The following is a 17,988-nucleotide window of genomic DNA, read 5'->3' as shown; positions in this document are numbered from 1 at the left end:
AATGTATAATTGCTAATTAACTTTTACTTTTAAGAGAGTAAAAAATCATCTTTTTATTCTTAATTTCATATAAATTTCTTTGGTCAAAAGCTTGAATCTCATGTGTATCAAATATCATCAATCTGCATGAAGATTTAACAAAACCATCAAACAAATATAAAAAAAAGTAAAATTGATCATACAACCTTTTAATTTTTAGTTTTTTTATTCATCTCAACGATTAAAATTATTCAAATAATATACAATATCAACAATAACACACATTTGATTCCAAACTATACATGGACAACACATTAAAATCTCGAATATCAAATCACATAAGCATAATCTTCTATCATAAAAAATTTGATATATCCTATTAATAAACCCGCTATTTCAAAATTTTGGAATTCATATATTTCTCAAGCTCAAAAAGAATGAATAATTTTGAATTTTTTTAAAACAACGACTATTTTTAAAATCTTATTAAAAGCCACTAAAAGATATTTCATAATCTATTCATTTCCCTCTTCATTCTCATATAAAAAGTCCCACTAAAAATTAAATTAAAAATAAATATATTTCGGCAAAGTAAGCTCATGTTATCCCCTAACAAAATGAATGAATTTTTCGGCATGCATATTAATGCATCTCCATAAACAATGAGAGTAATAGACCACCAAATTATCTTTGTATTCTACCAAGCAAAATGTATTTTTGGCAAAGCAAACATAAAATAACTAATTTGAAAACTATATACATGACAGTAAATATAAAAGCTCCTCCAAATAAATAAATAATCAGATTGAACAGCCAAACACTAATAATTCATGTAAACAGTATCAACATTACTGAATCATTAAAACAAAAAAAATAAAAAAAGCATTTCATTAAAAATTTAAGATTAATCAGCCACAAATAAAGTATAGGCTTTGAAATACATTCATATCCATAAAAATACAAATAATCATATAAGACAACAATTTCTTCACCCCACCCTGAAATTTTTTTTTTTTTAAGGGTGGGTTGAACTCCTTGCCCTCCCCTTTGAAGGACAAAGGCAATACCACTTAACTGTGAAGTTTGTGGTAGTATATTTCTTGACCCTGCTTGCAAGACCATCAAAATGAGAGAGACCTCTCTCCTAAAATATGCACTGAATCATTATTCTACATTTACCTTGTAACACTACAAAAAAAAATAATAAATAAATAAATAATACAAGAAAATGGAAAAAATTATTAAAAATGGATTAAAATAATTATACAGTTAGGGCATGTTTCGGATCATTTTTGTTTTTTGTTTATCTTTTGTTTTTTTTTTCTTAATTATGTTTGTTTATTACATTTTCTATATGTACTTAATTTGTTGTATAACATACCAAACAAGTTTTATTTCACTTAAAAAAATTATAAATAGCATAAAACAAAAATAAGAAAAATAAAAAAAAATCAAAGATGATCCCAATCGGCAGCCTTTAAAATTTATTACAGAAAAATGATTATTTTTGTGATGTAAGAAGTCTATTGAGTCAATTACCAGGTGTGTGAATGCTAATGCTGCAGCTATGTAAGGTGAGTAGATCTGTGTATTTTTAAGGCACAACCTGTAAGGAAAATTCCTGTTTGTGATAGAGATGCATACCTGCAATGTGTTCCTGAAAGTGTGTCACTTTGAAGAACAGAACAAATGCAGTAAAATTTCAATTTTCTACAGTATGGTCATGGAACTTCTGCTTTTCTTTTCTTCTTTAAAATGTGCCAGTTTGTTGCATAGCTTGAAAAATTTAAGCGGACTTGGTAAATACATGTCTTTTTTTTTTTAAAAGAAAACATGAGGACTAACAAACTTCTTATGCTTCCAACATATATCCAAACGTAGAGCTCTAATCATATGGTTAAAACTAAACTTTTATTTTCTTATAAGCGTGAAACACAGGCCATACTGGTAAATATGCTTATGAGATGCAAAAGTGATCATCAAAAAAATTTAATAAAAATTGAGTGAAGCGCCAAAATGATCCCCTTACTATTTATATGAGATCATTTTAGTCCCGGAATCTATAAAATTGCTAAACAAATCCCCATACTAAATGGTCGTCATTGGGGACTATTTCAATCCAAATTAATAAAATTTGAGGACTAAATCAATACTTTTAAAAACTTTGGGACTAAAGGGACCTCCTGCACAGAGTCAAAAACAATTTTGACACTTTTCTCATAAAGTTTTTAAATCCTGTGGAAAAAAGCAATACTCAGATCTTAAATATCAGAGTGGGGAAAAAAAAGAGAAGAAAACTATGACTCGATGTGAAAGATGGAGAAAACATCAGATGATTTTATTGAGTTTAAAGCATTGTATTAACTCCTAGAGATTGAGAGGGAGAAAAGAATAAACTCTAAAAGTCGTCTTGGTATAGGATCAATCAAATGACATTGATATTGATACAAAATGATGACTGGAGCAAATATTAAAGAAGAACTCAAGTGTTAAGTAGTAAATTCCACCACCCATAATACATCCACCTATTGTCTTCCCCTTGACTAAGATCTTGAAACACATAATGAAATTGATAAAATGTTATAGAGTAGTTTTAACTTCTAAGAACATAGTACAAAAACAACAACAACTAAACCATAATCCCACTACATGGGGTCGGCTACATGAATCATTTTTCTCCATTGCGTCCTAGTGTCATAATTTCATTTAGTTCTAATAAATTAAGATCATTTCTTATACAATAAGCCCAAGTCTTCCTAGGTCTACCTCTACATTTCCTAACATAAGTCAAATCTAAAACATCTACTCTCCTAATCGGATCATTAGATGATCAACGTTTAATGTGACCAAACCATCTAAGACGACTTTCTCTAATTTTGTCCGTCACAGGAGCTACGCCAACCCTATAACGGATATATTCATTTTGCATTTTGTCTCTAAGTGTAAAGCCACTCATCCCACTAATCATTCTCATCTCGGCAACACATAATTTGGTATTATGCTTCTCTTTTAAAGGCCAACATTCAGCGCCATAGAGCGGTACAAGTCTCACCACCGTCTTATAAAATCTTTCTTTCAGTCTAAGCGAAACTTTTCTATCACACAAAAGGCCCGAAGCATTCCTCCACTTCAACCAACCAACTTGAATTCTATTATTAACATCCCCATCTATATCACCATCGCTTTGAACAAAAGACCTAAGATATTTAAATCGTTCACACCTTTTAATAATTTGATCGCCCAAAGTTACATTTCTATCACTAGAGCTACTACTAATAAAATCACATTCCATGTATTCTATTTTCGTTCTACTCAAATGAAGGCCTTTAGACTCCAATGTAGACCTCCATAATTCACGTTTTTCCTAGACTTTTTCTCTCGTCTTATCTACGACAAGAATATCATCAGCAAAAATAATACACCAAGGTAGATCCTCCTCTAAATGTCCAGTAAGACAATCCATAACTAAAGCAAAAACATATGGGCTTAAAGCCGATCCCTGATGTAATCCAACAGAAATAGGAAAATATTTGGTCAATCCTCCTTCAGTTCGAACACAAGTAACAACTCTAGTATACATATACTTAATTACTTGAATATAAATCATATCAACATCTTTCTTCTCAAGAATTCTACAAAGGATATCTCTTGGAACCTTATTAAAAGCTTTTTCTAAATCAATAAAAATCAAATGTAGATTCTCCTTATTATCTCTGAACTTCTCCATCAAAGTTCTCAATAAATGTATAGCTTCCATAGTAGACCTACCTGGCATAAATCCAAATTGTTTATGAGAAATCTTTGTAATACGTCTTAACCTATGTTCAATTACCCTTTCCCATAGTTTTAAAGTATGACACATCAACTTAATTCCTCAATAATTTGCACACTCTTGTGCATCCCCTTTATTCTTAAAAATGGGGACCAAAATACTCTTCCTCCACTCCTCAGGCATTTTTTTAGTTTTTAAAATAATATTAAAGAGTTTAGTAAGCCAAGAAACTCCCAAATCACTTAAATATTTCCACACTTCAATTGGAATATCATCAAGTCCTACAGACTTTCCACCCTTAGTTTTCTTTAAAGCCTCGTCAACTTCTTTTTTATTATTAATGATATTAAGATCACTAAGATCGATCGTATTTTCAGAAACTTCATTAAAAAGTTTATCAAAATATCTTACCCACTTATGTTGAATATCTTTTTCTAAGAAAAGTACTTTTTTATGTTTATCTTTAATAAACTTTACTGGAATTAAATCTTTATTTTCGATTCTCTTTGTTTGACTAGTTTATTCATATATTTTTCACCCTCCTTAGTATATATCTATTTTAAAGATCATTAAAAGAAAAACTTTTAGCATCACAATTAGTCTTTTAGACTCCCTGCGAACCGTTTGATATTTTTCCCACTTCTCTAAGCTTTTGCATTTAAACCAATTTTTATAACATAACTTCTTATATTTTATCTTTTCTTGCACATTATTATTTCACCACCAACTATTTTTAATTATAAAAATTTTTTCTTTTGATTCTCCAAGTACATCTTTTGCTACTTATTTAATAGTGTTTGTTATTTTATCCCACATAGCATTTACTTCTTCAAGAACATCCATAATTTGAAATCTTGAAATTTACACATAAAAATAATTTTATTTATATCTTTTAGGTTCCCCAATTTAATTCTACGAAGATAAGTCTGAGTATTCTTTATTTTACAACTCTTCACATTAAAATCTAGAACTAATAAATGATGTTGAGTGCTTAAATCCTCACTTGAAATTACCTTACAATCTTTACAATCTCGGCGATCTCTTATTCTCATAAGAAAATAATCAATTTGTGTTTTATTAGATACATTCTCATAAGTAATAAGATGCTCGTTTTTTTTCTTAAATAAAGTATTAATAATAACAAAATCATACGCTAAAGCAAAATCTAAAATAGCTCTAGCTTCTTCATTAGTCTTTCCAAGACTGTAGCCACCATGAATATTTCTGAAATCTTCCACCACTACCGCATGTCCGTTTAAATCTCCTCCAATAAAAATTCTTTCTTCAAGAGATATCATTTGTATTAAGTCTTCTAAATCATTCCAAAATTTACCTTTAGACCCTATATCTAAACCTACTTGAGGAACATAAGCACTTATATTAATAAAAATCTTAGTATCAATGATAATCTTAATAAGCATGTCCATTTAAATCTCCTCCAACTCTATTAATTTTTTACAACATTATCTTTCAAACTCTAATATATAATTACACTTATACCATTTCTAGTGCGACTCTTACCAGAATACCAAAGTTTAAAACCTAAGTTATCAATCTCGTAGATTGTATGTGGGTCCCAAATCAATATTTATTATATTCATAATCAAGCAAATATTTACCAAAATTCATTTCGCTACAATCTCCTTATCTTATACCTATGTCTCTTACTCAAAACAAGCGTCTAAATTCCATTAGCATTCATGGAGACTTATTATTCATCCATGCAAAAGCAGTTAACATTACAAATTTGCATTATCAGGTAAAAAGGGAACAAAAGGTACTTGCCTGAGGTTAATTACTGTGAGCATTTCCTCAAGGGCTATGCAAGCAAACAGAAAAACTTGGATGGACAAACGAATCAAAGCTAGCTTCCCCAAAGATCTGGGAATAAGTTTTTCCACCTGATCCTGAAACTTGAAATCAATATCTATATCCTTCCAGGCCTATAAGAAGTCAATAGAGCATTGTATATCATTTTTCAAAAGCAAATCCAATTCTAACGCTGCACGAATATATTGATGATACCTCATGGGTGGCCTGGAAGAGATGCATGGGAACTTCACACTTCATTACCTGCTTATAGAGATATGAATTACTTCCAGCAATAATGCAATTTTCATCACAAACATAATTGCCATTATCAGCCTTATCCCATCTTTTTAAAAACAGCCCCATTTAAAATACAAAATTTCTGAAGTCCTACACTAAAGCTATTTGATTGCGAATATATGTGAAAGGAAACAAATAAAGAACTAAAAATCTGAAATCAATAGAGTCGGCCCCTAAATTACTTGAATTTCATTTCATTTTCTCCTAACTAAATGGAGACAAAGTAATGAAAAAACATAATGATTGAAAAACTAAAATTTTTTCAATAAGCAGTGAAACATGTTTCAGCTGGAATCAATGAACTTGAAGTCAGAGTAGAGGCGACCTAATTGTTGCATCAAATTCTGATGGACAAATTGTAAAGATAATGAACAATGGAAGTGTACACCAATATAATGGCTAAATCAGGTTAAAATCTAGTCAACTCAATTAGATTAACTCTTTTAAGTCGACAGAAATATAGCAAAATCGTTGATGAGTTAAAATAGGCCAAACTATTTTATCAAGCATGCTCAACTCCGGCAAACCAAGCAACATTACCGAAAGTCATCAAATCAATGTTATTTAAAGAAAAGAAAAAATAATGCGGAAGTGGTCGTGGTACTGCAGAAGGATCAAAAACAACTCATTAAAACTTGGCAACCCTAAGTGAAGTCGGCTGACAACTTCACTTGAGTCAGCCCTATGTTTAGAAATCAGCATGTACTCCTAACTTCATCAAATACTACATTATAGCTAATTTTATTTTAAATCAATCACTTGCTAAGCCCTGCTCTACAATTCTATTTCTATTGCATATAGCTATTTTTATTTTAAGGCAATCTCTTGTTAAGCCCTGCTATTCAATTTAATTTTTATTGTATTATGTTGCTCTAACATCGTGCCTAGACTCAAGCTTAAAAATAGGGGCCAAAAGAATATGAAAATGAAATATTCAACTATTTATTCAAATTTTATACATCCTATAGAACTGGCTAAAATAACTTCTCTCTAAAATTTATTTCTCTCATTTTTCTCTTGTTACTTAGTCATTTTTAGTAAAAAGGTTTTAGTATTATGCTTAATAAATTTGAATTAAATAATAAAACATTAAGAAATTTGATGAACTAAATCTTTGAAAAAAACACTTTGCCGAAGCCAAAGAATATTCTAACTTTCTGTAAGTGCAAAATCTAATGCATGCCCTATCAATTTTAACATTTTATATTCTCTTACTAAAAGGGAAAGGAATTAATGATGATGATATTTTAAGCTATGCCTGCATTTAATAACTCAGATAACAGAGAAAATGGCAAAATAATAAAATAGTACACAAACCTGTGCAGCTGAAGGTTCCAACTTAGAGACATCAAATCTATAATCCTGAATAAACCTAAAATTCAGGATTCACAAGCTCAACAAAGAAATTGAGCAAGAATATAATTAGAACAGAATATAAAAAATCCTTAATATTGCAAAATTGTAAGGCTCCAAAAAGCAAACTTATACAAATATAAAATAAAAAGGTAAATCATGGATATTCCTACAAGGCAAGAATCACGTGCAATGCAACGAACACATGTTAGTACAATCAAAGGGTGAGAACAAAAAGTTCGTAATGAGAGGAAAGATGTCCCTGCCTATTTGGAACACCAACACCATTATAAACAAAACACTACACACAACACAAGTAAAATAAGTCCAGAAAACAAAAAAGATCAAAAGATTATAATGCTACCTTCAGAAAATTTAACATATACAGTGAATATCAGCACATTTCACCATGGTTTAAAGAGAAACAATGATGCATATCAATGCATGCCTAGATGCAGTGCGAACAGAAAAAACTATTTCATGGTTATCAAAGAGGAGTTCTAGACTAAAAAAAATTTATTGTAGGAAAGAACTAGATTAAAAAGTTAATTTTTAATATTGTTTTCAATCCTCAAAATTGATGATATTTTCTATTTATTGTCTTCCGTTTGTATTCATCAGGTATGCCTAAATATAGGCACCAAAATTCAATCAATAGCATATCCATTTCTCTCGTAATATCAGAGTTATGTTGGTGTATACTCATTATCACAAGCCCGCACTCCTAGTACTAAACAACTTCATAACTCAAATAGTTAGTATGAATTAATCTAAGTTTCTCTTAGATTCTACTCACTCACTCTAGGGATCAAGGCTTCCTACACAAATCTCATATATTAACTTTGCTTTTAATGTCATGAATTTTCATTCATTCACTAGAAGTGTAGCACATGAATTAACATGCATTATTTTGGATGTAAATTTTTTATTAAGCTAGCACTTCAATGATTTGAAGAGTGGGCATAAGTTTTGATATTTGTATATTGAAGCAACAAACAGATATTCACCAAAGTTTGTTTGATGTTTAGCCTATTTAAAATAAGTTGCTATTACGAATGAGTGTATACATATTTAAAAAAGTTTTAGGGGCGACTCTACGCTGAGTCGAGAAGAAAACAAAAACATTTATTAACCATTAAAAGAGTTTTAATATAATAGGAATGACATTTACAATTCTTATACAACTTACTTAGTTGATGCCCTAGTTAAATGTTCAAATTACTCCATAGGATTTAAAGCAAATTACATCAACTTCGAACTAAATTGAAAAAGATCAGAAAACACAATAAACGTGCACTAAACATGGAAAAATGAATGGATACATCCTACAAGGAGACTAGCACATAATCTGGCATATAAATAATCCCAAAATCTGATTTTTCATGATAGATTCTCTATTATTCACACACAAAATTCATGACAGAAAGACATTACTGCCAAGCATTTCCTCAGTGAATGTTGGTTCGAACCATAGCAAATTTCCAAAATTCAGATAAACCCCATACAACAACAATTATCTTCAACAATGACAAACAAATATCAAGCCCACATCTTGACTTCTAAAGACAGCCTTCCCTTCTATCCAGCTCATTTAAATTAGAAAAAATGAGAGTAACTGAGAGCGTAACTCATAGACTTGGACCAAAACTTATTTTCCATTCATACAAATTAGATCAATAGCAACATAGATGGAGAAATTTTTTAACATCCGCATAGAACATACTTTTGATTTTAAAAGATTGCTCGTGAAAGCACCAACATCACTTAATCAATTAAACTTAAAATATAATTACTTGTATTAACACATTATACTTTTTAGAAATAATAAAACTCAATAAATTTATAATTTGAGTAAGCATACATTAGTCTCCAATTACAATAAAAATTCTCCTCTCAATTTATTTCCTATTGTATCTATAATGTATGCTACAAATAAGCATTTATGTACAATAAAAAAGGTCATCAAATTTACTTCTCATAACATTGTATCACCAGCTTATACATACATAGCTTATCATAAACTTCTCTAACTCCGCCAATATTCCCATGTTGTAAAGCGCCCACTCACAGCCCAACCCATTCGCCCTTTGCTTTTAGCTTGCCCTGGAGCACTTGTCAAACAAACCCCAAAGTGATTTCCTATGCACTCGTACTCCCCGCACCAAGCTGCTCACTCACCCTATCGCCCACAAACAATGCAACTCAAATCTCTATCCTGAGCAAACTGCATTCCGTCATCAATGAACATCCTTGTGCTCCCCTACTCACCTTGCAGTGGCAGAATAGAAAATTTTCAAAGCAGGGGTACAACATTTTTTTTTTGAAAAATTTCTCAATAGTTAAAATCCAAATAAATTAAAAATATTTATTATTGTTATTATTAAACGTTGTCATTTGTAAACTTTTACTTCATAAAAATCTATAAATAATGGCAAAAAATCCCTACTTAGCCAGACATAGCAATTCTCCCATGAAATGAGAAATTTAAAAAAAAAAGGGTAAAGGTGAGAAGAAACTCTTTATAAAAGAAAAAGTTGAAAATAAAAAAGCTGAATGAAAATCAAAGAGAGATGAAGATTAGGGTTAAGTGTCGGAGTAATCCATCATCAATCTTCAAGCTGTCTCCCTAAATTAAGAGTAATCACTTGATGAAATTCGGGTATCCTATAAAAACACGTAGAATAACGATATTTTTAGTCTATTGCTTGATAAGGATTTTGGTACTTAAGAACTTGTGGAAGGATGAAAAGGATTACCACCACACCGTATCAATTGAATTAAGAAGATGTGTCAAAAGGGAAATAATTAAAGGAAGGTTGAAGTTATAACCAAAGCTAGACATTGCAAGACTTCAGCAAATTCATACTCATGCTAAACAAAAGTGAAGATACTATCATGAAAGGTCAACTAAAAGAGAATGATTGCAGTATTTTTAAATCCTCTTCAATAATCAGAAAAGTATTCATATAATTTGGATGTATGTTTCCCATGAACTCTATGGTTTGTCAAATTTAAGTCATGAACATTGCTCTCACTAATGGATGGTTGGCCCTTCATCATAGCTACAGTATTAAAGGAGTGGTTTACACTATTCTCTTAGTGAATATTTTTACCATCTGTTTAAAAGCACCTTTTTCCTCAAAATGCAAAAAACAATATAGCAAACACTTCTACATATTTCAGACCTAACCAGTCACAACCACTGATTTTTTAAACATTAGCTTTTAGCATTTCGATTTGTATATTTCACGCAAAATTAAATAGAAGTAGACACAATACTCTCACACATTTACTTCTTTACCATATATATATATATATATATATATATGTGTGTGTGTGTGTGTAAAAAAAGGAATCGGTATTTAAGACAAACTATCTTGTCCCCTAAATATCAATACCCAAATGTGCTATTTCGACCCAGCTGGGATTAGAACTCGAGGCAGCGGGGACTTACGCCGAATCTACCATCCAACATGCCACGGCTATGCATTATCAAATGACCAAACCCTAACCTAAAATTAAACGGGTCAAAATTTTCAAGCTGAACCCAAACTAGAAATTAGTCAAGTCAACTCGAATTTGAATCTTCTGATCGGATTCATTTTGGATTGTAGTGTCATTTCATTTATTGACACTCCTAGCTTATAAAATAAATCACTCAAAAATATTTAAGAAAAAAATTAGAGTTACCTGTCATCTTTATCAATGTATACAGGTTCATTTTCCAAAGAAGTTTTATCCTGCAAAGATTAATGTCAAAATAAGTTATTTAAAGCGTTATAATATAATATAAAATAGGTTTCATTGAAGCTCTTGTAATTTTTTAACTCCGAAGAGCAGAGCTTTTGAGGCACATCAAGGTTTGAGAAATGTAAGGACATGCTGCCATACATCAATATAATAGAATGAAAATTCATATGCAGGGCCAGCCCCATTTCTTCCATCAGTTTCAGTGACCATGTTGCAATCTTCCATCTAATCAGTTACAAATAAATGAAAATTTAGTTACAAAAATAAAAACAACTGTTGAAGACATCACAGGCGATGTAATCTATGTAATAGAAAATGAATTCCATGGATTTATAAATTACTTCAGCAACAGCAATTTTAAAATAATCTGCACAGAAACAGGAAAAACATATTCTCAAGAGCTCAGAAAACACCTATAACATATTAAAAATTCCTACTTTAAGCAATCGACCAACTGCAGTTAACCAGTTAAACATAGTCAAAGCAATTTAAACAAAAGAAGTCCAAAAGTTCTAATTTTACAACAAAATACTTAGCAATATGAGCCATAGATAAAAAGAAAACTAGACTTTAACATGCATCAGGTTGTATTTAAAACCATTTCAATATAATCTACAAGGAAAATAGTATAATGTTCGCAAACAAATACAAATTGTCGAGCAGATACATGAAAATTTAGGAAACACTACATAAAACAAGCAAAGATGGGCAAGTCTAGACTACAAGTTACAGTATTTTTAGAGGACTTCATTGTTCTATTACCCGCTGAGGTTCTATGGTACCCTGTACCATGCATGGTACTGTTAAAAATTACTGTATAGGTTACTGAAAATGGGCAATACTTTTCTTTTTATACATCAAATGTGTTTTCCAAAATTAACATTTACATATGGAGTAATGGCGGTCATGACATGTATATCAATTTTTTCTTCTCTGCTCGGTTTCATTTTCATGGAAACAAAATATTTCAATGCCCCTAATCTATTGGTCGAGTCTTCTTATGTCTTGTTCAGATCAAGAAAAGTATTGCTTGGATGAAAACAATTTCTACATGATGCTTGAACTTTAGAATTTTTCGAAAGTAGAATCTTAAAATTAGATAAAACAAAATAATATAGATTCCTTCTGATCTTTAACTCATTAAGAATCAGCAAGTGCTTGTTGAGTATTGTCCTCGTATAAAATCGATAGCAACGGATTGAGGAGAGTTTCTAAAAAAAAGTGTACAAATTAGTGAAAAGGGAATGAACAGCTTACACAGCACTCCAACATGTTTATCACATCTGTGATAAACATGTAAAAGTGATAAACATGCTGGACAATTATGTAATAATTATCACTGATCCCCATTTTTGAAGAACTATGACTTTGGGAGTCTCCAATGTGATAATGTTGGCTTCAAGAGGAATAAAGAGAATGCATGACCCACAAATTCTGAAAAGTATTCTAGCAATGATGTTTACACATTGGAGTTATGAATAAAAATAAGCTTCAATCAGGATGGCTGTGGCCATAGTCAGAAAAGGAAGCAGGGGAGGGGACTCCGCTAGAAGAGAGCATTCAGCAGAAACTCAGGGATGCAATAACATGGGCTTGGAGATTTTTAATGCAAGCCCTGTGCAAAATTTAAAAAATATTCAATATCTTTTTGTAAAATTTGTTGAATTTTAAATCATTTGGTTAAAAATATCAGTATTAAAAAAATAGAGAATGAACAAAAAATGATTCCCACTATTGCCACCTTTTGGTTTTCCCATTGCCACCTCTTGTTAACCTTTATTGTCGAGTCATTTGAAGCTTTTAAAGTTAAAAACAGATTTCTTCTGTTTATGTGCTGGGAGAATTGAATTTTGCATTTTTTTTTTAAACTAGAACCAGTAGGATTTGAAGAGTTTTGTATTGTGGGCCCTTCGTAGGCTATAATTAAAACCCTCTGAGGAATATAAAAATTATTGAACGTTCAGCATTATAGTAAAATTATTGACTTATGAGTATTGCTGTAAAATTCAAGTTTGCTTCAATTATTTTGTATGTGCTGGCTACAAATGTATTCATTGAGTGCTTAATAGGTGTTACTGTTATTTCTGTGGACAGGCCAGGCCTCCATACACAAACGTGGACCTAATTTTTATTTTCAAGTGATTTCAATTCATGTTTTTGCTTTTAATTTATTAAGTTGTTGTTTGTTATTGTAATGTTATCAAGTGTGATACATTCTGGAACTCAGGTCCTTAATGAGCCTAGATTATATCGTGAGATCCCAAATAAATCACAGAATGAAAAGCTCTGCTAGGGTTTTTGGAGAGATGAAGCATTTCTACTGCTGGTGGTGTCTGTGGGTGCTGGTAAGGTGGTGTGTGTATATATATATATATATAGGAATTGAGATGGAGCTGGCGGCTGGAGTGTGTGCTCTGCTAGGGTTTCTTGGGAGATGAAGCCTTTCTGCTGCTGGTGGTGTCTGTGGGTGCTGGTAAGGTCGTGTGCTGTGCTTCTCACTTGCTTTGGAGTCCCTCTTGTGGTTTTCTCTCCTTGGTTTTTCCCTGGCTTTAGGTTTTCTTAGACGGGTTACTGTTCTATTGAGCTGGAGTTTTTACTTCTGTGGGTTTTCTGTTGGCCTGCTGAAACTTGTTCTTTCTCCCTTTTCTCTACTGGAAAGATCTGGTTTTCTGCTTTGTGGCTGTCTTTTCTTTTGCAATGGCCACTCCTATTGATGTCCACACTGATTCCCATTGGACTAAAGCTACATATGCTGGTATTGTTGGAAGAGCCAATGATACTCTCCAAGATCCTGCAAACTTAATATTCCCTCAGGAATTTCACAATGCAGCTGCTGGTAAGGGGTTTTGCCCTTGCATCCACCCCCTTGGCACTAAAGATGGATAAACTGTTGTTTATTTCTCTGCCACTGAAATTGCTTCACTGAATGAAGAAGTCAGATTGACTCTAGTTGGAAAATTCCAATTGGGTCACCCCATAATGGATCTTGTTAGAAGCTTTTTTGATTCTCTGAACTTTATTGGACAATGGAAGCTTGGTTTGATAGATGGCAGGCATCTTCTTATCCAACTATCTATGGAAGAAGATTATACTAGGCTTTTTGCTAAACAAGCAGTCTTAATAGCAGGAGTTATAATGAAAATACAGAAATGGACTAGGGACTTTGACCCAACAAAGGAGCTCCATGTGGTCCCAGTTTGGTTCAAGATACCTGGTCTCCCATTACCTTATTTCAAGCTAAATGCCCTTTTTAATATTGGGAGAGCACTAGGTACACCCCTCAAGGTAGATGCTCCTACCTTCAACAAGGCAAGACTTGCACTTGCCAGAATTCAGGTTGAGAGAGACATAACCCTTCCAGAGATAAACAGTATATGGATTGGTTCTGAAGCTGATGGTTTTTGGCAGGATATAATTGTTGAACAAAAACCATTTTACTGTCAACACTATAAAATATTTGGTCATACCATTGAGAGATGCTATAGGCTCCACCCCCCTACAAAAAAGGCCTTTGTGAATCAAAGGGTAGCTAGTCAAGCTGCTAAACAGGGTCCAAGCAACAATCCTATTACAAATGTTCAATTTATTGACAGTGATGCTGTCAGGCAAACCAGTACTACTCTTGCCAATAATAATGCTCCAAAAATTTCTGATAGTATTCCCTCTGGTGATCCTTTGGGGGAACTATCAGAATTCCAAGATATCATGGAGGTCACTCTAGGAAGAGTGGTGAGAGCAGAACCCAATGAATTCACTATAATTACCCCTCCCTCCCCCACACTTGGAGAAAAAGGGAAAATTGTGCTGAACAGTCCCCTGGCCACTGAGGCTGTTACTAAAATTGTTGATACTGTTGTCGATGAATTGCAACAGACTTTAGAAGAAGATTGGCAAGTTCAGAAGACCAGGAAGAAGAAAAAACAGGCTTCTGAGGTGCAACAACTATTACAAGGAACAAGTTCGCTGACGAATGAAGGGAAGGCTAAGACTAGTAATGGCTCTACCTCTACTTATAATAGAGGAAGAACTAGATCAAGATCTCAACCTTCTATTCAATTTCTACCTATCAGTGATTAGTATTCCCTTTTGGAATATTAATGATCCTCATGATTAATATTTTGTGTTGGAATATTAGAGGAGTGGGTCACCCCTCCTCTCTTATGAGATTGAAACATCTTATCATAACCCACAAGATTTGGTGTTTTGCCATTCTTGAGCCTATGGTCACCAAATATCCCTAGAATATTACCAAAAATTTTTCCAAATTTACTTTTTATGCTAATTCTAATAATAAAATCTGGCTTTTTGTCAGACCTGAAATTCAGTGCACCTTGCTTGTTAATCATCAACAATTTCTTCATATTCAATTCTCTATTGGAGCACAGGTGGGGTATGCTTCATTTATTTATGCTAGCAGTCTTCCCAGACACCAACAAGAATTGTGGCATGAGCTGATACAATTGGGACAGCAGATTGACTCCTTTTGGATTTTAGGTGGTGACTTTAATTGCATCACTTCACCAACTGAAAAAAGAGGGGGTAAAGCCCCCTTACCATCTCCAATCACCAAATTCAACAACTTCATCAGTGGCACTGGATTATTTGATCTAGGCTTTCAGGGGCCTAAGTTTACTTGGAAAAGAGGTACACTGTGGGAAAGACTGGATAAACAGCTTGGCAACTCCTTATGGTTTCAAACTTTTCCCTACTCTACTGTCACAAACCTTGCTATGGTTGGTTCTGATCATAGACCTATCCTTTGCTCCATACAGAATACTATTAGACCCTCTCATATCCCTTTCAGATTTCAGAATATGTGGGCATTACATCCTGAGTTTCTTAAGGAAGTTGATAAAAATTGGGAGTCTAACAATGATGCAGATCCCTGGATCAGATTGTGGCTCCTGCAAAAGAATTTAGCCTCTCATCTGAAAAAATGGAATTGGGATAGATTTGGCAATGTCAATGAGCAACTTTATGCCATCCAAAAAGAAGTTCACAGACTGGAAGAAGGTTTACAAATGGGGATGAATTCTGACTTTGAGGTCCATCATGCTAATGAGAGACTCCTTGCACAAATCAGCTATTAGGAATGTTTCTTAAAACAGAAAGCAGCTGCCTCAAAATTCATTGATGGTGATAGAGATACAAGATACTATCATGTCTGTATCAACTACAGGAGGAAGTGCAATATGATTCTCAACATTACTAATACCAATGGTCAGAAATTGACCAATGCTGATGATATTGCTTGTGATGCAATACAATACTTCCAAAATTTGTTTACTAGTAATCAGTCTGACAGAAGCCCAATTGATGCAGATATATTTTCTAACTGTCAACATTATGTTCAAAGATTAAACCTCACTAATATTCCTTTGGAAGATGAGATAAAACTTGCCTTAGACTCCATTGATGGTCTTAAAGCTGTTGGGTCAGATGGATATACCTCAACACTTTATAAAGCCACATGGGACAGGACCAGCAAAGACATTATGCAAGCTGTTCAAAATTTCTTTCTTGGTGTGGATCCTCTAGATACTTCAGTGCCTCTACCATCACTTTGATACCAAAGAACCAAAACAGAAAAACTTGGGGGGATTACAGGCCAATCAGCCTAACTAATGTGATCTCCAAAATAATCAGTAAAATCATTGTTGTCAGGCTTCAACCACATCTCCAATATCTCATCAGTGACAACTAAGTGGCTTTCATTAAAGGGAGGAATATTACAGATAATATTCTACTTGCCCAGGAACTCCTATTAGACCTTTGCAGAAATTGTAGAGGGGGAAATGTCATTTTCAAGCTTGATATAAGCAAAGCATATGATACCATAAGTTGGGAATTTATTCTTGACATTCTTTCTGCTAGAGGTTTTAATGAAAGTTTTATCAATTTGATCCACAGAGGCTGAAATGCAATGCTCAATCAGTTCTGATCAATGAAAAATGCCATGGCTTCTTTAATGCTACCAGGGTATCAAGCAGGGAGACCCTTTGTCTCCAACAATTTTCATACTTGCTCTGGACTATCTTTCCAGACAACTGAATAAGTTGTTTACTAACTCACCACATTTGGCTTATCACCACAGATCTAATATCCTTATAAGCCATTTAGCTTATGCTGATGATATTATTATCTTCTCTAATGCTTCCAAGAATTCTGTCAGGAGGATACATAAATGTCCTCTACACTTCCAACATACTTCAGGTATGGCTCTTAACCAACAGAAATGTCAATTCATTGTTAACACTAACTCCACCTCTCAGATCAAGCACTGGATTTTTTCTTATAATGGATTTTGCCATGCTAATCTCCCCATTAAATATCTTGGAGTACAACTACTCAAAGGCAGAACTAGACAAACACAATTCCAGGAAATCATTGATCAAATCAAAGCACAACTAGAGAATTGGACTAACTCCTTGTCCAATGGTGAGAGGATCACTATTTTGAGGAGTATTCTGACAGCAATGCCTTCTTATGTCCTCCAAATGTTCTCCATGCAAAAGGGTACACAAGTAGCTATTGGAAGGATCTTCAACAAATTTCTCTGGTCTGGTCAAAGGAAACAATTCTACTGGCTCTCTTGGCATAAGTAATGCAAACCTTTGCAGGCTGGTGGGCTTGGCTTTAAAGACTTTCAACACCTGGGTTTCATAAACCTTTGCAAATTGTGGATCAGATTCAGGGCCCACGATAGTCTTGGTGCAAGATTTTTGAAAGGGAAATATTGTAGAACTTTGCATCCTGTATTGGTAACCAAAAAATTGGGGGATTCTAAATTGTGGACCAAACTATTGAACATCAGAGATCAAGCTAAGGAACTTTTCCTATGGGAGCTGGGAGATGGTCAAATCAATTTTTGGTTAGATAACTGGGTTAGCAATGGAAAGAAACTTGAGTGCCTTACCCCCAACCCCAACTATAATTGTCAAGTCAAAGATTATTGGTCTGCTAATCAGTGGAACTGCAGAATGCTTAACACTGTTCTATCTAGTGAACATGTTAGATGGGTTAAG

General features: G+C 33.1%; 1 protein-coding gene across 8 annotated transcripts in view; it reads right to left on the bottom strand.

Annotated features, from left to right (window-relative positions):
- Positions 1–850: 850 nt before the first annotated feature.
- The window catches only part of LOC110036692 (3-isopropylmalate dehydratase large subunit, chloroplastic-like), a 39,875-nt gene continuing 22,737 nt past the window's right edge, over positions 851–17,988 (bottom strand). For 3 of the 8 annotated variants that reach the window (XM_020741193.1, XM_020741192.1, XM_020741191.1), the window contains exons 3-9: positions 11,105–11,188; positions 10,904–10,953; positions 7,178–7,232; positions 5,777–5,824; positions 5,537–5,694; positions 1,519–1,623; positions 851–1,167 (exon numbers count right to left, since the gene is read on the bottom strand). In XM_020741193.1, coding sequence (XP_020596852.1) covers positions 1,545–1,623; positions 5,537–5,694; positions 5,777–5,824; positions 7,178–7,232; positions 10,904–10,953; positions 11,105–11,188 — 474 coding nt within the window. In that variant the 3' untranslated portion in view covers positions 851–1,167; positions 1,519–1,544. The remainder of the gene's footprint in view (positions 1,168–1,518; positions 1,624–5,536; positions 5,695–5,776; positions 5,825–7,177; positions 7,233–10,903; positions 10,954–11,104; positions 11,189–17,988) is intronic. The other 5 variants (XM_020741194.1, XM_020741195.1, XM_020741196.1 and 2 more) reach the window with 5 other exon arrangements.

This window comes from Phalaenopsis equestris, unplaced genomic scaffold (genome assembly GCF_001263595.1).
Source record: "Phalaenopsis equestris unplaced genomic scaffold, ASM126359v1 Scaffold209746, whole genome shotgun sequence".
NCBI classification, from domain to species: domain Eukaryota; kingdom Viridiplantae; phylum Streptophyta; class Magnoliopsida; order Asparagales; family Orchidaceae; genus Phalaenopsis; species Phalaenopsis equestris.
The sequence above is the reverse complement of the archived record's forward strand: the minus strand, read 5'-3'. Positions and strand labels throughout refer to the sequence as shown.